The sequence below is a fragment of the Rhinoraja longicauda genome, chromosome 17 (genome assembly GCF_053455715.1).
Source record: "Rhinoraja longicauda isolate Sanriku21f chromosome 17, sRhiLon1.1, whole genome shotgun sequence".
Taxonomy (NCBI): Eukaryota; Metazoa; Chordata; class Chondrichthyes; order Rajiformes; family Arhynchobatidae; genus Rhinoraja; species Rhinoraja longicauda.
The window spans coordinates 10,107,676-10,132,821 of NC_135969.1; the positions used below are offsets into that span (position 1 = coordinate 10,107,676).

General features: G+C 44.5%; 2 protein-coding genes across 3 annotated transcripts in view; one reads left to right on the forward strand and one right to left on the reverse strand.

The window, feature by feature from the left end:
• LOC144601735 (NUAK family SNF1-like kinase 1) overlaps positions 1-25,146 on the reverse strand; it is a 257,453-nt gene that overhangs the window by 161,475 nt on the left and 70,832 nt on the right. The gene's annotated exons all lie outside the window — the stretch shown is intronic.
• LOC144601604 (coiled-coil domain-containing protein 3-like) lies at positions 1,732-23,439 on the forward strand. Its single transcript, XM_078413815.1, has 3 exons — positions 1,732-2,358; positions 6,588-6,762; positions 21,112-23,439. Exons 1-3 carry the CDS (start codon positions 1,823-1,825, stop codon positions 21,187-21,189), a joined length of 789 nt encoding a protein of 262 aa, XP_078269941.1. The 5' UTR covers positions 1,732-1,822; the 3' UTR covers positions 21,190-23,439.

The window sequence follows — 25,146 nt, forward strand, 5'->3', positions numbered from 1 at the left end:
AGAGAAGGAAACTAGAGGTATGAAAAGGTGCAGAACAAATCTGAGTCAGCACCGATGGCCAGGGAACCCACTGGTGGGTTCATTGGTGGCTGAGGAGAAGGTGATAACAAAGGGAAGCAAATCACAAAGTGCTGGAGGAATTCAGCTTGTCAGGCAACATCTGAGGAGGGAATGAATAGGCATCATTTCCTGTCGGGACACTTTTTTAGACTGCAAACCTTTGTAAGAAGTGTTCAGACCTGAAACGTTGCTTGTCCATATCCCCCCATAGATGCTGTCTGATCTGCTGAGTTACTCCAGCACTTTGTACTTTGCTCAAGATTCTAACATTTGCAGTTTAGCTCCATCCTAGACCACAAGAAATTGCAGCGAATTGTGGATGCAGCCCAGACCATCAACAAACCAACAAACCTCCCTTCTATTGACTCCATTTGTACCTCACCTCTGCAAGGCCAGCAGCATAATGAAGGACGAGTGGCAACCTGGCCACTCCCTCTTCTCCCCTTTCCCATCAGGCAAAAGGTATAGAAGTGTGACAACACCCACCACCAGATTCAACTCCTGACAGTTTCTTCCCAGCTGTTATCAGGCAACTGAAACATCCTACCACCACCAGAGAACAATGCTGAACCACTACCTACCTCTTTGATGACCCTCGGACTATCCTTGATCGGACTTTGCTGGCTTTGCCGTGTACTAAACATGTTTCCCTTATCGTGTATCTATACTGTGTAAATCGCTAGATTGCAATAATGTGTTGTCTTTCTGCTCAATGGTTATCATGCAACAAAAGCATTTCACTGTACCTCGGTACACGTGACAATAAACTAAACTGATCTTCTTGTCCCACTATTTTATTGCTCCATTGCAAATATCTTCTCAAAGTATGCCTACTTTGAAGAAGTTCTCCTCCTGTCTGAAGAAGGGCCCCAGCCCGAGACGTCGCCTGTCCATTTCCATAAACGGATGATGCCTGGCCCGCCGAGTTCCTCCAGCACTTTGTGTTTTGCTCAAGAAACCAGCATCTGCAGTTCCGTGTGCCTCCAATTGCTAAGCTTTTCTCATCGATAACTGTAAAATAGTTTGCGAATTAAGTACTGAAACCCTCAGCTAACCCACGCTTGAGGTGAGTCTATTCCACAGGAAGATTAAATATAACTATGAAATGCTTCAAACCACATGCACTTGTTATGAAGCAAATTATTGCCAAATTAACAAAAATAAAACCGAACAAATCCCTTTAGGAACGCGTTGACTTAGCCCAACTTGCCCCTGTGTTTCGCAGTCACAATCTAACAATTTTCCCGTAAAACAAGTCATTTTTTTCACATTATATTTTTAAACCTTCGAGGTGGAAGGTTTACTTCCAGGAATCCGGTCGGGTTCTTGGAAGAGCTAAATTACTGGAGTAACATTTTTTTTTAAACACGTCGAAAGGAGAAACTGGCTGAATAAACTCGCTGGAAACCCAGGCAGTTCCCAACAACATGAGCGCAAGGTTTTCGTTTCATCCCGTTCTCAAACCCCCCACGAACAGAGGAAAGATTTGGACCGGTGCCATGGGAGTGAGGGGGGCTGTCGCTTTAAGAAAATGCTGGCGACTCAAACCCCCTTGAAAATGATCTTGCTTCTGTGAAGTTTTTTTTTTTAAGGATTTGTATTCAGTGCCCGGTCATACATTCGCCACAAACCCGCACACACACACTGACTCACTCTCACTCACTCACTCACTCACTCACTCAATCACACACTGACTCACTCTCTCTCACTCACTCTCGCTCTCTCTCTCTCTCTCTCACTCTTACACACACACAACTCTCACATGGATATCGTTATATTTATATTTGCATTCTCTAACACACCTTCAACTGGCGCAGATTGGTCGAGGAACAGCGAGGAACGACGCAGGGAGGGTTTAGGCAAAGTTCAGAGGAACTCTAAGCTTACAAAAGAAGCAAGCACACAGTGCATCGCACCATCTGCAAGAACCTTTCTGACCCTCTGCTGCCACGGGACGGCCGCTGTCAGGATGGGCTGGGTGAGTGCACTCTTGCTCCTCACGCTCATCGGGGAAGTTTGGACCTGTATGCGAAGCCCGGACTTTAAAATGCAGAGTGATCAGTGCCGAGCCGAACTAGCCAACACAATCATCTACGCCAAGGTGGTGGCCATCTACAAGGAAGCCAAGAACATCTGGATGGAAAACTATTCGGCGGAGTTGGAACTGTTGTGTGACCAAGCTCGGGGCAGTATAATGGAGATGCCGGCTGGGAGAAGGTTTAACCTGACTGGACTGGGCGACTTCATCTGTCACTCTTACACCGTCATGGAAAACAACACCTATTATTTATTCGTCAGGTAGGACGGCGGGGGCAGAGGGTGAATGGTGGAGGGAGGGTCATGTATGGTCGCTGGGTGAGGAGGGGAGGAGGTGCTTCATTGTGCCAAGCCAGCACCCCGAAAGGTGGACTTTATTTGATCTCCACCGCCGAGACTATTGCATTTATGTTGATCCTATTTGCAATCGCACTTTAAAAGCAGTTAGACACAAAAAGCTGGAGTCTGACCCGAAATATCACCAATTCCTTCTCTCCAGAGATGCTGCCTGTCCTGCTGAGTTACTCTAGCTCTTTGTGTCTATCTTTGGAGTTATCCCTTTTTAGTGTTCTGCATGCAGACGCAGTTTAAACCAGCATCTGCAGTTCCTTCCCACACCTTAAAACCAGTTAGTCTCAATGCAAGACGGGATGTGCAGGAAGGGACTGCAGATGCTGGTTTACACCGAAGATGGACACAGAAAGCAGAAGTGACTCAGCAGGACAGACAGCGTCTCTGGAGGAAAAGAATAGGTGACATTTTGGGTGGAGATCCTTCTTCAGATGTGGATTGTGCTAATGCCGTGACAGGGAAACATAGAAACATAGAAAATAGGTGCAGGAGTAGGCCATTCGGCCCTTCGAGCCTGCACCACCATTCAATATGATCATGGCTGATCATCCAGCTCAGTAACCTGTACCTGCCTTCTCTCCATACCCCCTCCCCTGATCCCTTTAGCAAAAAGGGCCACATCTAACTCTCTCTTAAATATAGCCAATGAACTGGCCTCAACTACCTTCTGTGGCAGAGAATTCCACAGACTCACCACTCTCTGTGTGAAGAAATGTTTTCTCATCTCGGTCCTAAAAGACTTCCCCCTTATCCTTAAGTTGTGACCCCTGGTTCTGGACTCCCCCAACATCGGGAACAATCTTCCCGCATCTAGCCTCTCCAACCCCTTAAGAATTTTATATGTTTCTATAAGATCCCCCCTCAGTCTTCTAAATTCCAGCGAGTACAAGCCCAGTCTATCCAGTCTTTCCTCATATGAAAGTCCCGCCATCCCAGGGATCAATCTGGTGAACCTTCTCTGTACTCCCTCTAAGGCAAGAACGTCTTTCCTCAGGTTAGGAGACCAAAACTGCACACAATACTCCAGGTGCGGTCTCACCAAGGCCCTGTACAACTGCAGCAGAACCTCCCTGCTCCTAAACTCAAATCCTCTTGCTATGAATGCCAACATACCATTCGCTTTCTTCACTGCCTGCTGCACCTGCATGCTTGCTTTCAATAACTGGTGCACCATGACACCCAGGTCACGTTGCATCTCCCCTTCTCCCAATCGGTCACCATTCAGGTAATACTCTGCTTTCCTGTTCTTGCCGCCAAAGTGGATAACCTCACATTTATCCACATTATATTGCATCTGCCATGCATTTGCCCACTCGCCTAATTTATCCAAGTCACTCTGCAGCCTCCTAGCCTCCTAGCATCCTCCTCGCAGCTAACACTGCCACCCAGCTTCGTGTCATCTGCAAACTTAGAGATGTTGCATTCAATTCCCTCGTCCAAATCATTAATATACACTGTAAATAACTGGGGTCCCAGCACTGAGCCTTGCGGTACCCCACTAGTCACTGCCTGCCATTCCGAAAAGGACCCGTTTATTCCTACTCTTTGCTTCCTGTCCGCCAACCAATTTTCTATCCACCTCAACACTGAACCCTCAATACCGTGTGCTTTAAGTTTGTACACCAATCTCCTATGTGGGACCTTGTCGAAGGCCTTCTGAAAGTCCAGATATAACACATCGACTGGTTCTCCCTTATCCACTCTACTAGTTACATCCTCGAAAAATTCTATAAGATTCGTCAGACATGATTTGCCTTTGGTAAATCCATGCTGACTTTGTCCGATGATTTCACCACTTTCCAAATGTGATGCTATCACATCTTTAATAACTGACTCTAGCATTTTCCCCACTACCGATGTTAGGCTAACTGGTCTATAATTCCCCGTTTTCTCTCTCCCTCCCTTTTTAAAAAGTGGGGTTACATTAGCTACCCTCCAGTCCTCAGGAACTACTCCAAAATCTAAAGAGTTTTGAAAAATTATCACTAATGCATCCACTATTTCTGAGGCTACTTCCTTAAGCACTCTGGGACGCAGCCTATCTGGCCCTGGGGATTTATCGGCCTTTAATCCATTTAATTTACCTAACACCACTTCCCGACTAACCTGGATTTCCCTCAGTTCCTCCATCTCATTAGACCCCCGGTCCCCCGCTATTTCCGGCAGATGGTTTATGTCTTCCTTAGTGAAGACAGAACCAAAGTATTTGTTCAATTGGTCTGCCATCTCCTTGTTCCCTATGATCAATTCACCTGTTTCCGACTGCAAGGGACCTACATTTGTCTTAACTAATCTTTTTCTCTTGACATATCTATAAAAGCTTTTGCAGTCAGTTTTTATGTTCCTTGCCAGTTTTCCCTCATGATCTATTTTCCCTTTTCTAATTAAGCCCTTTGTCCTCCTCTGCTGGACTCTGAATTTCTCCCAGTCCTCTGGTATGCTACTTTTTCTGGCTAATCTGTATGCTTCATCTTTTGTTTTAATACTATCCTTGATTTCCCTTGTTAGCCACGGATGCACTACCTTTCCTGGTTTGTTCTTTTGCCAAACTGGGATGAACACTTGTTGTAGTTCATCCATGCGACCTTTAAATGCCTTCCATTGCATGTCCACTGTCAACCCTTTCAGCATCAATCGCCAGTCTATCTTGGACAATTCACGCCTCATACCCTCAAAGTTACCTTTCTTTAAGTTCAGAACACTTGTTTCTGTATTGACTTTGTCACTCTCCACCCTAATGAAGAACTCTACCATATTATGATCACTCTTGCCCAAGGGGCCTCGCACAACAAGACTGCTAACTAACCCTTCCTCATTACTCAATACCCAGTCTAGAATGGCCTGTTCTCTCGTTGGTTCCTCGACATGTTGGTTTAGAAAACCATCTCTCAAACATTCCAAGAAATCCTCTTCCTCAGCACCCCTGCCAGTTTGGTTCACCCAATCTATATGTAGATTGAAGTCACCCATTATAACTGCTGCACCTTTAGTGCACGCATTTCTAATTTCCTGCTTCATGCCATCCCCAACCTCACTACTGCTGTTAGGTGGCCTGTACACAACTCCCACTAGCGTTTTCTGCCCCTTAGTGTTTCGTAGCTCTACCCATATCGATTCCACTTCCTCCAAGCTAATGTCCTTCCTTCTCCTCTCTAACCAGTAACGCTACCCCACCTCCTTTTCCTTTCTGTCTATCCCGCCTGAATATAGAATATCCCTGGATGTTGAGCTCCCAGCCTTGGTCACCCTGGAGCCATGTCTCCGTAATCCCAACTATATCATAATCATTAATAACTTTCTCCACATTTAATTCATCCACCTTATTACGTATACTGCAGAACCGCAGACAAAACATAAAAGTAGAGACATGGAATGCTCCACTGGTTATCTTAATATTAGTCTTGTCGTGAACCAGTCAGTGCATCGGTTAGTTTCCATGGTGATGATTTTGATGAATCAGAGAATTATACAGATTTATAGTATGGTGTGGACAGGAGGTCATTCGGCTTAGTATTTCCATCCTGACCTAAAAAAATATCAATTTTGGTCAATCAAATTTTTCAGCTCATTGAGGGTTACATTTCTTCCCTTAGGAGCTGAAGGTTCTATCTAATCGAGGCTGTTGGTCCACGTTTACAACTAGTTATTGAAAGTGGGACAGGGACAAAGATGGAGATGTGGATGTTTGCTGCCATCTGATAGAGATGTAGAGTTGCAAGCACTGTAAGGCAGCAACTCTACCGCTTCGCCACTGTGCAATAAAAATAGAGACTGGCAAGTGAGAATGAAAAGGCTGCAACAATAGAATGTGAAGGGTCCGGCATGGTGCCTTCAGCTGGGACTTCTAAAATGTTTAATGGAAAAAAATTATATTCTGTTATCGTCACACCAAACAATAACAATGATATATTATAAATTCAGGATGATGATACATTCACCTGTGGAGCAAAATCAAGCTGATAAAATTACCATAAGGCTACTTCAAGTGCTCCGAGGTGGTAGAGCTTGCAGTGGTAGAGATACAGTGTGGGAACAGCCCACTATGTGTAGCCATCAATTTTAATTCAACTGCTGGAATATTAGTGCTATTACATGGTGACCTGCCTTGACTAAGGTTATGAAATTTCATTTGCTTTTAGGATGGAAGGAACTCACAACTTTGTGCTAGATGCAATCAATTACCAGGATCCAATTTTCCCTGACACCACCGAAAACAAGCAGATGTTCTCTGGCCTCTTCAAGTCCTCCAACTGTGGCAGCGGCGCCCGTTATCCCATCTACGCACCCGAGTGGGAACTGCAAGAGGATAATCGGGTAGGACATCCTTGATTAGTTTGATTCTTTAATGTCCAGAAAAGGCTTATCGTTGAATCGTTATGTACTTTCACATTATAATGGATGCCATGTACATTCACTTGTGTTCAAGATGTGTCACCTTTCATGGTGGATTTTGTATCTCCATTGGTCTTCTAAGTGTACACCTTACAAAAGATTATCCAATTTGCCCAAATTGTCTGTTTTAGATCTCTTTGCCAAAATAGACTGAGCGATCTCATCCCATTTAGTTTAGTTTAGTTTTGAGATACAGCGCAGAAACAGGCCCTTTGGCCTAGCAAGTCCGTGCTACACATTAACACTATCCAACATGCGCGAGAGACATTTTACAATTTTACCAAGCTAATTAACTTACAAACCGAGTCTTTCGAGTGAGGGAGGAAAACGAGGTTCCGGAGAAAACTCACGCTGGTCACGGGGTGAGCGAACAAACTCCGTACAGATAAGCACCCGTAGTCAGGATCGAACCCATGTCTCTGGTGCTGTGAGGCAGCAATTCTACCGCTGCGCTGCCCTGCCGCCCTTGTACATCTCATCTTGTACATGATGCAGTCGATTTCCTCTGCTGAACAACCCAGTAACTAGCAGGGACCAGCGAATGCTTTCCTTCAAAGGTAACTCAGAAGTTGTTTTATCTATTGTGGTGCTAAGGAGGAAGGATGCTCTCTACACACTGCACTCTACCCTCTGCCCTCTGCATTATGTCCTCACCCCTCTGTCCACGCCCTCAAGTTAGGTGTTCAACAAACTTGGCCCATCATGTCTTGCCACTTGAATTGGATCTCAATTAAAAAATTAGTTTCAGTTTTAGTTGAGTTTATTGTCACTTGAACCAAGGTACAGTGAAATGCTTTTGTTGCATGCTAACCAGTCAGCGGAAAGACAGGACATGATTACAATTGAGCCTTCCACCGTATACAGATACATGATAAAGGAAATATCGTGAATAATGGTCAGTGCAAGATAAAGTCCAAGAAGGTCTAATCAAAGATAGTTCGAGTGTCTCCAATGAGTTAGATAGTAGCTCAGGACTGCTCTCAAGTTATTGGTACCATGGTTCAGTTGCCTGATAACAGCTGGGAAGAAGCTGTTCCTGAATCTGGAGGTGTGTGTTTTCACACTTGTATAACTTTTGCCCGATGGGAGAGGGGAGAAGAGCAAGTGGCCAGGGTGCAACTTGTCATTGATTATGCTGGTGGCCTTGCGGTGGCAGCGTGAGGTGTAAGTGGAGTCAGTGGAAGGGAGGTTGGTTGGTGTGATGGTCTGGGCTGCATCATAAGTTCATAGGTGATAGGAGCAGAATTAGGTCATTCGGCCCATCAACTCTACTTCACCATTCAATCATGGCTGATCTATTTTTTCCTCTTAACTCCATTCTCCTGCCTTCTCCCCATAACCTCCGACACCCGTACTAATCAATTTCTTACGGAGAATTGTGTACACAGACCAGACCATTGCAAAAACCAATCTCCCTTCCAATCTCCTTTCAATTTTTTCTATTTTGAGGTACGCTAAGATTGTTTAAATCTCTTGGGCTCCTGCAGTAAAATAGGATGGAAGACAGACCGGATCACGAGAAAGGGCAGCAAATAAACTAAACTCAGCAAAGTGTACATGAAATCGTAGTAAAATGAAGTGTAAGGTTCATTACACTGGTACACCAATAATATCAAGATCTAGATATCAAATGACAAGAAAATAAGTCATACATCATAACGGCACAAGTAGATTTATTGCATGGTCTCTCATGTTTATTAAGCTCCCGTCACCCTCTTAATTTAAGTTCACGCTTAACTTTAATATAACTCACATGCTGCAGTGATGCATCATGTGATTGATTTATGGAGGTAAAATTGTTATCAATGACCAAACAGCCTGCATTCATAATAGTTGTAGTACTTTTTCCCAACTGTACAAAAGTTACATAAGATGATAATAACTTAGTTTAGTTTAGTTTAGAGACACAACGCGGAAACAGGCCCTTCGGTCCATCGAGTCTGTGCAGACCAGTGATCCCTGTACACTAGCACTATCCTGCACACAAGGAACAATATACAATTTTTACCAAAGTCAATCAACCTGCAAACCCATATGTCTTTGGAGTGTGGAAGGAAACCACAGCACCTGGGGAAAACACACATGGTCATGGGAAGAATGTACAACCTCTGAACAGACAGCACCCATTGTCAGGATTGAACCCGGGTTCAAACTAAACCAAGCTAAGATTGAAAAGGCAGAGAAAGGAACAGAGGATAATTATCCTGTCGGTGTTCCATCCTTTGCTCCAAACTGCAACCTAATGTCGCCATGGACCAAACGCCAACACATGAAATAAAACAGCTCTTGGTGACCCAGCCAAAGCAAAAAGGTGTTTGTCCAGAACCGCACCATCTGAAGTCACTCAACACTTGAGAAATGTAAACAAACTAATGATCTGGCATTGGGCATCCACAAAGCAAAACGCCAAAAGCAAATTTACAAAATATCACTTTCAATTATAACGCACATCTCCTGTTTTGGAAAAAAATTACTGTTCTGTTGTTGGTTTAACAGGAATCTATTTTAAATTCCAGCTGCCTGTTTTCATACAAGCGATCCCTATTTTCATCTTGTCCAGTTTTTAATATTGGTTGGTGATATTAAATATTTGATTTAATGTTGGAAGAATGTTAGAGTAGTGTGATATTTATGTTTCTTGCGTGATCTTACACGGTTATCATGGGTTAGGGTGTAAATATGATAGGCTGTACATCTGGAATGGAAAATATTTAAATTTGTTGGACTTCCCAGAGACAGGGTACAATCATTGTGCATCTCTTGTTATAGTTTACCCCCAACATAGATGGGATGGCAATGGAGCAAATATTTTTTCAAAATTCAAATGAATGATTGATTTATTAGTTTAGTTTGGTTTAGAGAGACAGCGAGGAAACATGCCCTTTGGCCCATTGAGCCCGCACTAACCAGCAATCTTCATACACCAGCACTATCCCACACACGGGACAATTTACAATTCTTACCAAAGCCAATTAACCTACCAACCTGTACGTCTTTGGAGCGTGGGAAGAAACTTGAGCACCTGGAGAAATCCCACGCGCTCACAGGGAGAACGTAAAAAACTCCATACAGGCAGCACCCGTAGTCAGGATTGAACCCGGGTCTCTGGCGCTGTAAGGCAGCAACTCTTCTGCCTTTGATTGATTTACCTCTTGAGGTCTGCCTCTTCAGTTTTTAGCTCCATCTTAATTTATGCAACAATGGCCTGACAGAAACAGGCAGGAACTTAATAAAAATGTTGGAAGCATTGAGCATCTGTGAAAAGAGAGACAGTAAACTTTTCAATTCTGAGCCCATTCATCTGAACTGGAAAAGAGAGAAACAAGTTGGCATAGATAGCAGGGAAGAGGGGAGGAGGAGGGAGCTTAATACTTATATTCCACTGAAAACCATAGTGAGTGGTTTGGACATGAATGACCTTTGAGTGAATCATCGATCATTGCTATTTCATCATCTTGTTCACATATTGCGGGTAGTACAATGAAAAAGGAAGTCCATTTGTTACTCATTCCTGAGATGTTGGTATTACTGGTGTAATGGCAGTTTCTATACCATCTCGAAATCCCACTTCGATAGCCATTACTTCTCGGGGATGAAATGTAGTTATAGCTTACGCACACGTCGCACCCTGATATGACAAAACGAATCTTCCAAACTCCTTTTCTTCATCAATTGGTTTTATTAAAGTAGCACAAATCATAGAGTAATTCATCAGTTTCCGTACTTTATCAACTGTTTCTTCTTCAAACAATATCTAGAAATTCTTGCAGTTATTAACGTATGGTTCTTACAAATATAACCGGTGCGAGCGCATGGTACGAGCGCGTGGTAAAGAACTGTATGCTCACCTTCCTCCGAGTCTAAACTGACCCACAACCTCTGTCGACATACACTAGCCTCCTCCCATCTAGACACTCCCAATTACGCATTAAGTCACACCCACAAGCAGGCAAAAAAGGCATAAACTAGAAATATTAAAACATAGCCATAATACAATGACAATAACTGAATTAAGCATAAATGGCTCCTACAACTGGCATGCTCCAATTGTCCTTCAGAAAGAAATGGTGAACATTTTTCATGAACCATTGTGGTCTGCACTGTGAAGGTACTCCACAATAATGTTGGGAAGGATTTTCCAGGGTTTAGACTCAGCAATGATGAATAATGGCAATACATCGCCAGGCCAGGACAATGCATGACTTGGGAAGTGAACCTGTACTCCAGTGCATCTATTAGTTTTATCCATCTACCAGTGGATGTCATGGGTGTTAGAGGCATTGTTGACGAAGCATTGGGAAATTGGTGCAAAGGTCTTTATGCACAGTACATACTGATCCATGGTACACTGGTGAAGAGTGTGAATATTTTGGGTTGGATGTCATTCAAGTGAACTGCTTGGACCAGTATGCTGTTTGGCTTCTTGAGTGTTGATGAAACTAGATATATTCAGAAAAGTATAAAATATTCCATCAAATTCCTGATTTGGGCCTTGTAGATGCTGGAAAGTACTTGAACTGTTGGGATACGTTATCTGATTCTGACCTGTGTTTGGAATCAGTGCTTATGTGGCTGGGCCAGTTAAAGATCTCGACATAGAGTCATGGAGTCATAGAGCTGAAATGCACCACGATAGACCCTTTCTCCCACTACATCCATGACAACCTCTTTGCTGAATGGTCATTAAATTCCCCCAGGTGTCAATAGTCACATTACTATTGATTTTCAAGGATAGGTTTAACACGGCAAGAAGGGTCTCAACCCAAAATGTTGCCCATTTCTTCTCTGCAGAGATGCTGCCTGTCTTGCTAAGTTACTCCAGCATTTTGTGTCTCTCTTCGGTGTAAACCAGCAGCTGCTGTTTCTGCTTAACACTCCAAGATGGTAAAAAGGAACTGGAGATGCTGAGCACCAGTCACCTTTTGCCATGATATGAAACATAGAAACATAGAAAATAGGTGCAGGAGTAGGGCAGTTGACCCTTCGAGCCAGCACTGCCATTCAATATGATCATTGCTGATCATCCAAAATCATAATCATAATAATCATAATTGTAATTGATTAGCCAAGTAACAATTTGCAATGTATGAGGACCTTGATTTGCCATACAATCATACCAAAAAAGCAACAAGACACACAACTACATAAAAACTTGACATAAACATCCAACACAGCGGATCCTCCACATTCCCCAGTATGATGGAAGGTAATAAAGTCTTTTCTTTCCTCCTTTTCTCCCGTGGTTGGGGGAGTCGAACCATCCGCAGTCAGGATGATCGCAGCTCCCGCAGCCGGCGATCGAAGCTCCTGCGTCAGGGTGATTGAAGCTCCCGCAATCGGGGCGGTCGAAGCTTCTGTGGTTTGGAGCTCCCGAAGCCGGTCCCTCACCAGGGACCGCGAGCTCCACAATGTTAAAGTCCGCAGACTCCCTTGGTTGGAGCTTCCGAGGTCGATCCCCAGCAAGAGGCCGCCAGCTCCTCGATGTTAGGCCGCAGTGCGGACGGACAGAGATACGATAGGGAAATAAATCGCATCTCCATTGAGGAAAGAGATTAAAAAAGTTTCCCCCACCACCCCCCACATAAAACAAAACTAAAGCTACACTAAAACATCCCCATTCTGATCTTGTGATGGAAGAAGGATTTAATTTCATTAGAGATATCGCAGGCCCTTCGGCTCACCGTCCACACCTATTATTGATCACCATTTCACACAAATTCACTGTGATCCCATTTATACATCCACACCTTACACACTAGGGGCAATTTACAGAGACCAATTAACCTCCAAAAACCCACACGTCTTTGGGGTGTGGGAGGAAACCGGAGCACCCGGAGAAAACCCATGCAGTTACAGGAGTACCTACAACGTCCACTCAGACTACACCCAAGGTCAGGATTGAACCTGGGTCTCTTGCACTGGGTAGCAGCAGATCTGCCAGCTGTGTCACTGTGCCACCCTTTGATAAAATAGCTGAGGACCGTTGGGCGGGCCAAGAACCTTCCCCTGTGGAACTCTTGCTGTGATAACCTGGAGCTGAGGTGATTGACTATCACTTAACTTTGGACTGCTTATGAAACCAATCATAGGACATACAACATAGAACAGTACAGTCCAAGAACAAGTCTTTCAGCCCGCAATGTCTGTGCCGAACATGATGCCGACCAACTCGTATCTGCCTGCACATAATCCGTATCCCTCACCTTCTCAGCCAAGTTCTGCAGTATACATCCCAATTAATGGAGAGATTCCCTCGTTTATCTACATTGATTTCAGTTTCACCACAGGTCCAGAAGGCTGCTCTTGGTCAAATATTGCTTCTATACCACTGGGATTTGGCTCTCATGTAAATGTTTAATCCAAGGCTGAGGCTGAGTGGCCTTGTCAGAACCTGGACTGATTGTTCGTGAGTAGATAGTGGTGAGTAGATGGTGGTGAGTAGATGGTGGTGAGTAGATAGTGGTGAGTAGATGGTGGTGAGTAGATGGTGGTGAGTAGATGGTGGTGTAGATAGTGGTGAGTAGATAGTGGTGAGTAGATAGTAGTGAGTAGATAGTGGTGAGTAGATGGTGGTGAGTAGATGGCTGAGTTACTCCAGCATTTTGTGTCTCCCAGGTTTGTAGGTTAATTGGCTTCAGTAAAATTGTAAATTGTGCAGGATAGTATTAGTGTACAGGGGGATTGTTGGTCTGTACAGACTCAGTGGGTTAAAGGAGGGCCTCTTTCCGTGCTACATCTCTAAAGTCTAAGCAAAATCTCACCTGTGGTGTTATCCGCTGTAACTTTGTACTTGCATGGCTCTCAGTGTAACCTGTGCTCATAGCAGGAGAGCACAGAGGTGAATAGACAGCGAATAACTTTTGCCCCCTAGAATGCATCTACCCAGGCCAGTTCTGGCCACTGAAACTGTTTGCCAGTGCAGTCTCACACGGAATTAAGGAGTCAAGGACACTTTCCAGACACATGGCATTGCCCAAAGGGAAATCTTTCTAATAATGTGTAATGACTTGTGCATTCCTGGTCCTAAAACCATCCAAGACATTTGGCCACATGAGTGCAGTCTGTGGCCGGCTCCAATGCCAAGGAGTTGTCCTGTTTCTGAAATGAAAGCAGATGAAATGCAATGTCTGGTGGCCTCTCTGATGCTGTAGTGAGACACGATTGAGACCATGTCTGGCGTCTGGCAAGATCCATTGAGATTGGGGCGGCACTGCAGTGTAATGGTAGAGTTGCTGCCTTAAGGGCCTGTCCCAACTAGTCGATTTCTTAGGCGACTACAGGTGACTAGGATGTCGCCACATGGTTGCCGGGGTGCAGCCTGTATGGTTGTCAGTAGTCTCAGTCGCTCATAGGGTCGTAGCGTCTTTCTGGTCGCCGCTGGATTTTCAGAATGTTGAAAAATTTCAGCAACAGTCAACGTCAGTGAGTTTGACGCCAATGAGCGTAGCTTGACGTCTCCTGACGTAAGTGCTGTTGTAGATTGTCGCCAGGTGATGTAGGTTGTCGCCGGTGTTGACTTCGGTGAATTCATGACATCACTTTCAAATATTTTAATTTCGTATATTTTGATCAATAAAACAAACCCAAAACAAGCATTGTACTGCATTGGAAAGCAAACTCTTTTGGGAGGATGTGGGTGGCCCTGAAAAGGGGGTTTTCTTGTGGTCTGTTGGGGGTTAGGGTTAGGGTTAGGGTTAGGTGTGCCCACATCCACAAACAGGAAGTTGTAGTTTGCATCCACCACAGCCATGAGTACGATGGAATGGAACTTCTTGTAGTTGAAGTACATCGAACCTCCTTTGGGTGGACTGATGGCCACATGCTTGCCATCCACTGCCCCACATGTGTTCTGGAAGTTCCATCTGGTATCAATGTCCTGCGCCACTCTCTTCCACTCATCTGGTGTACGAGGGCAGTCCATGACTTCATCTTCATAAGCATTGATGGTGGCCTCACAGGTCTCTCGGACAACCTTGCTGATGGTGTTGTCGGCCACAAGAAAGCTGTAGGAGAGGCTCTTGTATGAGTCTCCTGATGCCAGGTAGCGGAGCGTGATGGCTAGGCGAGGGCCTGGTTCCAGTGGCTTCCTCATGAAGGTCTCCTTTTTCTCCAGGAGAGGGCCCACCCGTGTCTTCAGCCCGTGAAACAACTCAGGGGGGATCCTAGCGAAGTTTATGAAGGCAGCCTCATCTTCTTGTTGGAACTCAGTCATCAGGTTGTCATACTGGCCCAACCTGGGTCTCTTCAGGGACAAGGGCCTCAATCGCACAGACCTCTTCTTGGGCTTCTTCTTTCCCAATCTTCTTCTTGTCCTTCTGTCTTGCTGATCTTTAAGCAAGAGGGCCGCTGCAAGTAGCTGGGCTTCTTCTTCTAACCTACACCCCGTTTTATCGGGAAACTGGGTGATTCCATTGTTTTGGAGGCCAAAATGACGTGAATTGTCTTCAGTTGTCGCCGATAGGGTCGTAGCTTGTCGCAGGTGGACGTGGGTTGACTTCGGTTGTCGTAGGTTATCACCTGTGTGGTCATAGGTTGTCGGAGGTGTCGTCGTAGGTTGTCGTAGACGCGATCGTAGGTGGATGTCCTAAGTCGTGACGATTGGTTTGCCGGTTGTCAGTAGCTTGCCGTAGCTTGACGTCGACTAGGCGGTAGGTTGGTGTAGCTTGTCGTAGACATTGTCATAGGGAGGTCCAGTCGCCGGTTTTTCGGCAACCTGCTACGACTATGACAGTCGCCGGCAATCACCTAAAAAAAATCGCCTAAGTGGGACAGGCCCTTTACACAGCCAGAGACCCGGGTTTGATCCTGATTACCGGTGTTATCTGTACGGTTTCTGATGGCGTGGATTTTCTCCAGGTGCTCCGGTTTACTCCCACACTCCAAAGACAGACAGCATTGCAGGTTAATTGGCTTCGGTAAAAACATTGTAACATTGTCCCCAGTTTGTAGGATAGCGTTAGTGTGCGGGGATTGCTGGTCGGTGTGGATTTGGTGGACCAAATGGCCTGTTTCCGTGCTGTATCTCTAAAGTAAACTAATCCAGTGGTGAATTCTAATCATAGTTACACAGAACTGAGGGTGTCAAGAATCAGCGTAGCCTTGAACTCCACAGAGATAGTCCAGGCACAAGAGTGTAGCCACAGGTCTTCCCGTAGAATGTCATGTATCATAGTGAAGTTCCAGTTTAGTTTAGTTTATGTCACGTGTACCGAGGTACGTTGAAAAGCTTTATATAGCATGCTAACGTAGTCAGCAGAAAGACAATACATGATTACAATCAATCCATTTACAGTGTACAGATACATGATAAGGGAATAACGCTTAGTGCAAGGTAAAGTCAGCAAAGTCCAATCAAGGATAGTCTCATGGACATCAGAGGTAGATAGTAGTTCAGCACTGCTCTCTGGTTGTGGTAGGATGGTTCAGTTGTCTGACAACAGCTGGGAAGATCCTGTCCCTGAATCTGGTGGTGTGTGTTTTCACATTTCTATACCTTTTGCCTGATGGAGGAAGGGAGAAGAGGGAGTGGCCAAAATGTGACGTCCTTGATTATGCTGCTGGCCTTGCCGAGGCAGTGTGAGCTATAAATGGAGTCAATAGAAGGGAGGTTGGTTGTGTGAAGTCAATCTAGGAACCCGTGAGGCTGCAAAAACACTGTTCATCAGAGAGGGCCAGGTGGGGGGGGGGGGGGGGGGGGGGGGGCAGGGAGGGGTGTCTGTGAAGTTTCTGCCAGCAGTCTCTTCACAGATAAGCATTTCTTTGCCTCTTTCCCTCTTGTATCAATGAGTTGCCAGTCATTGACCCACAACACCTCTAGTAATGAAATACTGCCAGTTGGTTCATCTCGACGGCCACTCATGGAATGTGTCTCAGCAGTTCAATTGTAGAAAGAAAAACACTCCCCATTGCTTCTACCACTCTTTCTGGACACTCTGGAAGGCGGTTGTGATGTCAGCAGTACGTTCTGAGAGGCCCCATCAGGAATTTTAATTATTATTTCAGATAATAGAAAAGTAAACAAGCTAGTACAGCGTGCTTCTAATTCATGTGTAGGAAGGAACTGCAGATGATGGTTTACACCGATGAAAGACAAAAAATGCTGGAGTAACTCAACAGGCAGCATCTCCGGAGAGAAGGAATGGGTGAAGTTTCGGATTGGGACCCTTCAGACTGTGAGTCAGGGGAGAGGGAGACAGAGATATGGACAAATCAGGTGTCAAAACAAGACATCAAAGGGGATGAGGTCCCAAGGAAAATGTAGAATAGATCATTTTGTTAGCGAGGAGAAGGTGACAACTTTTTGGGTCTCGGCCCGATATGTCACCAATTCCTTCTCACCAGAGATGCCATTTGCTTCTAATTCAGCTGAGATTGCTCCCGTAATGGTCAAAATATATAACTTTGAGATGCAATACCTTGAAGGTATGGGTGGAACTGTGTACAACGAGAAAATGACCTCATTTAGTACAACCCAAATGCCAGGATATTTACAGACATACGAACATGAGTAGTGCCAGTGAATGCCCAGATCATTTTGGTATGACTGAACCTGGTGAACATCTACTCTTGGTTCAAATCAGAACTTGCTCATATCTATATACTAAAACACTCGTTTGTTTGTTCCTGAACTACAGCCAAAACGATACACGATAGCACACCAATTGTAGGCCCACCTTACTCACCGTCGTCCCTTTGGTGCTAATGGAAGAAGTTTCATTGAAATCGGTGTTATATTTTTAAAGTTAGTCACATTTTAAAGTTTAAATCGATCTCCTAGGGAGGGAGGGGGATGGAGGGAGGGAGGGAGGAGAGGGGGGGTTGAGGGGGATGGAGTGGGGGGGGGGAGGGGGAGGGGAAGGGGAGGGGACGGGGTAGGGGGAAGGGAAGGGAAGGGAGGAGAGGGTGCTGCACCAATGAAGGAGAGGTTTGGGCCTAACGGGTCCACTTGGTCTAGTAGCTTCTAAAAGCTCAGACCATATGAAAACCAGCTTGTATTTCCAGAGGGAATGTGCACCTGGATTTATTCTGGACATACATACAGCACAGTACAGAACAATCACCTGTAATCCTTAATATACTGTTTTATATGAACTCATGTGGAGAGACCACAGGCCACAACCCTGGAATATACTGTGTAAAGAACATAATGTCCAGAGGGTGGATCTGCAGGTCATCCCGACCCGAACATCACCTTTTCCTTTTCTCCAGAGAAGCTGTCTAACCCGCTGAGTCACAGCTTTTTGTCTGTCTTCATGTTTCATACTGGGCTCTATATCACACTGTTAGTTACCTTTGCTAACTGTCCCATATTAGCCGGGACAACCCGTATATTGGGCTAAATTGGTTTGTCGAGTACAGGACAGCCCTTAACCCGTATTAGGCCCGGAGGCCACTGTAGGCCCAGATAGTCTAGGCCCGAAGGCCAGGGCGCCACCTGACGGAGGTTGCGTAGCAACCCGCCTCTACCATGCTACCAACCCGCCATTGGTGGAGCGGTAGCATGTGGCCGCTGGCTGCGTGAGGTTATGTGGGGCGCGGGGCGTTGACATCACCTTTTGTCCCTTATTTGGAGTGAGAAAGTTGGCAACCCGACTGTTAGTCAATATTAAAACAATAGGATATTTCTTAGCTGAAAAAGAACATAAGTAGAAATGAAAGGTAGGCCATATAATCACATAAACATTTAATAATATTTTGCACCTTCCCATTTGATCATAATATTCAGTTCTTCTGATGCCCAAAGATTAGTTGTTCTCAGCCTTGAACATCCCCCAGAAACAAACACCCACAGGCCTCTGAGGCAGAGAATTACAACTGTTTGCAACAAGCAGGATGAGGCTTATGAGTGTTCTGCATCAGTAAGCTGTGTATCCTTAGTGTGGAAACACTGGAAAATGATAGTAACCTACTGGAGGTTTCTTAGCCTTTGAATCTGAATCTAAATTACCTTTATTGTCATTCAAAATGAATTGAACGAAAATCATTTGCCAAGCAGCCACAACAGAACAGAGTAAAAGACACAAGACACACAATTTTAACACAAACATCCATCACAGTGCCTCCTCCAGACACCCCTTCACTGTGATGGAAGGCAAAAAAAATTCTTCTCTCTTCCCCCATGCTTCTCCCACGGACAGATAGTTCGACTTCTGCCGAGGCGACCGCGGCTCCCGACTCGCGCAGCCCCCGCAAGGAGATGGAAGGTCCCATGGCCGAGCTGCGCCGGGCGATGGAAGGCCCCGCGCCCGAGCTGTGCCGGGAGATGGAAGGCCCCACGGCCGCGCCGCGCCGGGCGCTGGAAAGTCTCGTGGCCGAGCCGCGCCGCGGAACGTCCCGCGGCTGAGCTGGATAAGCTCAGTGTGTTCACATAGGAAAAGAATAGGCATTCAATTTCAGCCAAGCAGAGCTACTGCATGTGTACATTTTTTAATAGTGTGCTTTTGGGTCTAAAGAGCCTGTCGCACTTAGGCGATTTTTTTGGCGACTGCCGACGACTGTCAAAGTTGTAGCAGATTGCCAAAATTTTCTTTTACTCGACAACAATGACCACGACAATGCCAAGTCAGGTCGAGATTACACCATCTTCGGAAATATCGCGAAATTCCCACGCTGTCAATGTTTTTGCAGCGTCCTAATTTTCGTTGAAATCACTTACAAATCGGTAAGTACTTGAGAGTTTTGAACTATAACACCTTGTATGGGGTAATTAAAAACAAAGCTTCACTGTAACAAGGAATAAACTGGATTTACTTCCAGTTTACTAATAGCTGTATTAAAAAATAAAAAAAAATTAAGTGGTTAAGTGGATTTTTGTGAAAAGTGTGTGGGCATTCTTTGAAAATGTAAGAGATGTATATCTGGTTTCTGGGATGCATATCTGAGTTTGGAGCCCACTTTAAATGTAATGGCTGATGGCCATAAACATCGCGAAAATTCCCACGCTTACCTGACCGTCAAACTGTCGCCTCCAATCTACCTGTCAAATGTCCTGACGGTAAATAAATTGGTTAAACACAAGTATTTTATGCTATTTTGAAATGAATTTATTAATTTTAATATTATGTGCTTCTAAATGCATCTAAGAGAACCTATCAAACCTGGGGACAGCATGCGACAGCGCCCGCAATAAGCAACGATACCTGCCGACAAGCCAGCTGTCGCCGAGAAATTTCAAACCGGATGATTCTCAGCGACGCGCCGAGATCCACTACGATTCTTGGAAGACTCCTCACGATCATGCCCGACACCCCGGCAAACTGTCGGCGATAGCCTTAAAATTGCCTAAGTGGGACAGGCCCTTTACTTGGTGATATTCTTTCCCATAAATCAAACATCTGTTTGGCCCAAACAATAGAAATGGTTCGAAATAGAATTGCAGATGCTGGTTTACACCGACATAGACACAAAATGCTGGAGTAATTCAGCGGGACATGTAGCATCTCTGGAGAGAAGGAATTCCGTCTCGCTGCCAGTCCCGCTGAGTTACTCCAGCATTTTGTGTCCACCTTCACTAGAAATGGTGAAATGAAGCATTACACAAAAAGTTACGTGGTGATATAGGTTAGGATCAGCAGTAAGTTTACTTCCAGTGTTAAAATCCAATATAGTAAACCCTCGTAATAACGGACTACAGATGAGTGAATGGCAGCTATTATTGCCGATTGTCCAGTATAACCGACTAAGCTATTGTTGTATAAGTAGTAGAAACAAACGACTGCAGTTGCTGGTCAATACACAAAAAGCAGCAAGGGCTCTAAGCGGCAAGGGAGGAGGTGCGAGCCGGGGGTGGCATGTGCAGGCCACAACAACCACAGCGGCCAGGGTAGCACAGCGGTAGAGTTCCTGCCTTACAGCGCTTGCTGCACCGGAGAGCCAGGTTCGCTCCCGACTACGGGTGCTGTCTCTGCGGAGTGTGTACGTTCTCCCCGTAATCCTGTGGGTTTTCTCCGAGATCTCTGGTTTCCTCCCATACTCGAAAGATGTACAGGTTTGTAGGTTATTTGGCTTGGTGTATGTGTAAATTGTCCCCAGTGTGTGTAGGACAGTATTAATGTGCGAGGATCACTGGTCGGTGCAGACTCGGTGGGCCAAAGGGCCTGTTTCCACGCTGTATCTCTACACTAAGCTAAACTAAACTCATAACCAAAATCCTTTATAAAGAGGTCTATTAAGATTATCACACATTCTATTGTATAAACATTGACTTTACAGCCATTGTAAAATAGAAAGTTGCCGCTCTATCTTTATACTCTAATGCCTTCAATGTTTCAGAAAATGAAGTCTCTGGAGAAGTCTAACAACAATCTGCGTAAGCAAGTGAAGTACTTACTAAGGCAGAGAAGAAAATGAGCAAGCTGGAGGCAATGCAATGAAACAGCAGCAGAACAAGGAATAAAGAAAATTGAACGCAAAGCTGGCAAACCGATCCTGAAGAAACCAGTCAAGAACCCAGTCAATCACAGACAGTAAGGTTCCAGACTCATTGGCCGTAACAGTCTGTAAGTTAGAGTTGAAATGCCACATGGAAGTTGAACCAAATCCATCAGTTTGGTTCATCCTTTGGAAGCATTTTAAATTCATGGATAAAAACACACTAATGATATTATTTAAAACACAGAAAACAGAAAAAATAGATGCAGGAGGAGGCCATTCAGCCCTTTGAGCCAGCACCGTCATTCATTGTGATCATGGCTGATCATCCACAATCAGTAATCTATGTCCAACTTCTCCCCATATCCCTTGATTCCACTAGCCCCCAGGGCTCTATCTAACTCTCTCTTAAATTCATCCAGTGATTTGGCCTCCAGACAATTGCACAAATTCACAACTCTGGCTGAAAAAGTTCTTTCTCACCTCAGTTTTAAATGGCCTCCCCTTTATTCTAAGACTGTGGCCCCTGGTTCTGGACATTCCCAACATTGGGAACACCTTTCCTGCAGAAATTGCAAATGAGGGACAATAGCAGACTTGTAACTCACTTTAGTTTTCTTGTCGTGATAGAGTGATAGAGGTACAGCACGGAAACAAGCCCTTCGGCCCACCGAGTTCATGCTGACCATCAATCACCCAATTACACTAATCTTACATTAATCCCATGTTTTATTCTTATTAGTTCCCCTGATTCAAAATTCGGTGCTTAATGAATATATAAGATCATCACCTTTTGACTACTCTGTAATGGATATCACCTTAACTATTATTCCCTGCACAACTCCATGTTGAAAAACGAAGAATAAAATTTTCTAATGATGAAACAAGTCTGAAAAGCTCATGAAGCAGGTAAAAACACCTCAGGCATTTAAGTCTTTCATTAATACTGAGTAAATTGCTAATTATGCTGTAATTTGGTTTAACTTCATTGAAAGATTTCACGGAGTGCTGGAGTAGCTCAGCGGGTCAGGCAGCATCTCAGAACATGGATAGGTGACGTTCCAGAAACGAAACATCATCTGTCCATGACCTCCTGAGATGTTGCCTGACCTACTGAGCTACTCCACCACTTTGTCTTTTTAGCAAACCAGCATCTGCAGTTCCTTGCTTTTCACTTAAAGGTTGTTTTTTTCCAAATATAAATGGTTAATTTGAATCACCATCACCAGCAGTCCATTTTATAAAGTTAGTGTTCAGACATCAAGGACCACTTTTCATTGGGAGTTTGCAATGTTTTTAATCACAATTTATTTTGTTTCGCTGGAATGGACTATGCTTTTTTTCTGCGTGAGATGGTTTGTGAATGTTGCTTCATGCCATGATTAACCAATAAATACATAATTTCTGTAGAGAGAAGGTGTACCCCTCATTAAACAATAACTTGTGAGAAGAGTGTTATTTTCCATTTGTGTTTGAATTTTGTTTGATTTGCTGAATTCTTAATAATGTTTGTTTGCACCTATTTTGCATGGGTTCGGAAATATTACACAACATGATCTCTGTCGAAATGTTCTAACATTGTTTTTCTCGTTTTCTGCTTTCAAAATACGCTCTCTTCAGATTAATTATTACAAATTGAATGGAGAATATTGGCGTGGGAGAAGTTTAAACTGTGGTTCGGCTTTAGTCACACCAGGAACAGTAAGATTCTCATTCCTCACATCCTAAGCCCCTGCATCATAAAGAAGTAATATGTGGAGGGGGAACCCTGTCCCCAAGTGAAGGAGAAAAGCTCAGTGCTTTAACACATCATGGATGGTAAGATTCAGGGGGGAAGATTTATAGTTCATGGTCATAAATTCTAGGAGCAGAGTTAGGCCATTCGGCCCATCAATTATGGCTGATTGATCATTCTCAAGTTGGGCGAAGGGCCTGCTTCCATGCTGTATGACTCTATTACTCAACAACTTTTTCTGTTTCAAGTTCTGCATACTGCGTGCCATTCACGTGAGCAGGTGTATGCTGGAAGGCAGGATGGGAAGGTGTGAGGGTGGGCTCAGGTAGAATCATCCAAATGGAATATAAAGTTTAAGGTTGTGGATGCCCACACACTTTCACCCCATCATGCCAAGGATACATTCCTCCAATAGTTGGATAAATTATCTTCTCGTATATGCGTAGAATATGCAAAACAAGGAATTTCACTGTGACATGTCACATATGATAATAAAGTAACAATCAATCAATCAATTAATGCCTCGATGTTGATTCATTTGCGTTCTCATGGTTGATGCAAAGCGACAATATGTCTGACCAATAAACCTGCATCCAAACAAAACCTAGTAAGTTACTATTCTTCACATTACGTGATTGTCATAAGGTCATAAGTGATAGGAGTAGAATTAGGCCATTTGCCCATCAAGTCCACTCTGCCATTCAGCCATAGCTGATCTATCTCTACCTACTAAACCCATTCTTCTGCCTTCTCCCCATAACCCTGACACCTATACTAATCAACAATCTATCTATCTTTGCCTTAATAATATCCACTGACGCCTCCACAGCCTTCTATGGCAACAGAATTCCACAGATTCACCACCCTCTGACTAAAGATGTGACTAAAAATTGTGCCTCACATCCTTCGATGACTTTGAATAAGCAATCTCACTCGCCTATGTTTATAACTTGCTTGGGTAAGTCTTAAGAAGGGTCTCGACCCGAAACCTCACCTATTCCTTCTCTCCAGAGATGCTGCCTGTCCTGCTGAGTTACTCCAGCATTTTGTATCTACCAAGGATCTGCAGATGCTGGTTTACAACAAAGATAGGCACAAAAAGCTGGAGTAATGCAGCGGGTCAGGCGGCATCTCTGGAGAAAATGGTCTCGAACCGAAATGTCACATATTCCTTTATCCAGAGATGCTTTCTGACCCACTGAGTTACTCCAGGTTTTTGTGTCTATCTTTTATAACTAAAAGATAATCCAGAACGTAACTTGCTGACAAAGATGCCAGCAATGGAAATTTAGTTACGAAAACAGGAATATAATTTGTGGTTAGTACCATGCATAGAAAACATAGAAATATAGAAAAATGCAGGATTAGGCCATTTGGCCCTTCGAGCCAGCACTGCCATTCAATGTGATCATGGCTGATCATCCAAAATCTGTACCCCATTCTGGCTTTTTCCCCATATCCCTTTGATTCCCTTAGCCCTAAGAGCTAAATCTCTCTTGAAAACATCCAGTGATTTGGCCTCCACTGCCTTCTGTGGCAGAGAATTCCACAGATTCACAACGCTCTGGTTGAAAAAGATTTTCCTCATGTCGGTCCTAAATGGCCTATCACTTATTCTTAAACTGTGACCCCTGGCTCTGGACTTCCCCAACATCGGGAACATTTTTCCTGCATCTACCCTGTCCAATCCTCGAAGAATTTTATATGTTTCAATAAGATTCCCTCTCACCCTTCTAAATTCCAGCAAATACAAGCCCAGTCGACCCATTCTTTCATCATACGTCAGTCCCGCCATCCCAGGAATTAACCTGGTGAACCTACGCTGCACTCCCTCAATAGCAATAATGTCCTTCCTCAAATTAGGAGACCAAAATTGCACACAATACACCAGGTGCGGTCTCACCAGGGCACTGTACAACTGCAGTAGGACCTCCTTGCTCCTAAACTAAATCCTCTTGCAATGAAGCCCAACATGCCATTAGCTTTCTTCACTGCCTGCTGTACCTGCATGCTGACTTTCAGTGACTGATGTACAAGCACACCTAGGTCTCATTGCACCTCCCCTTCTCCATTCAGATAATAATCTGCCTTCCTGTTCTTACCACCAAAGTGGATAACCTCACATTTATCCACATTATACTGCATCTGCCATGCTTCTGCCCACTCACCCAACCTATCCAAGTCACCCTGTAGCCTCATAG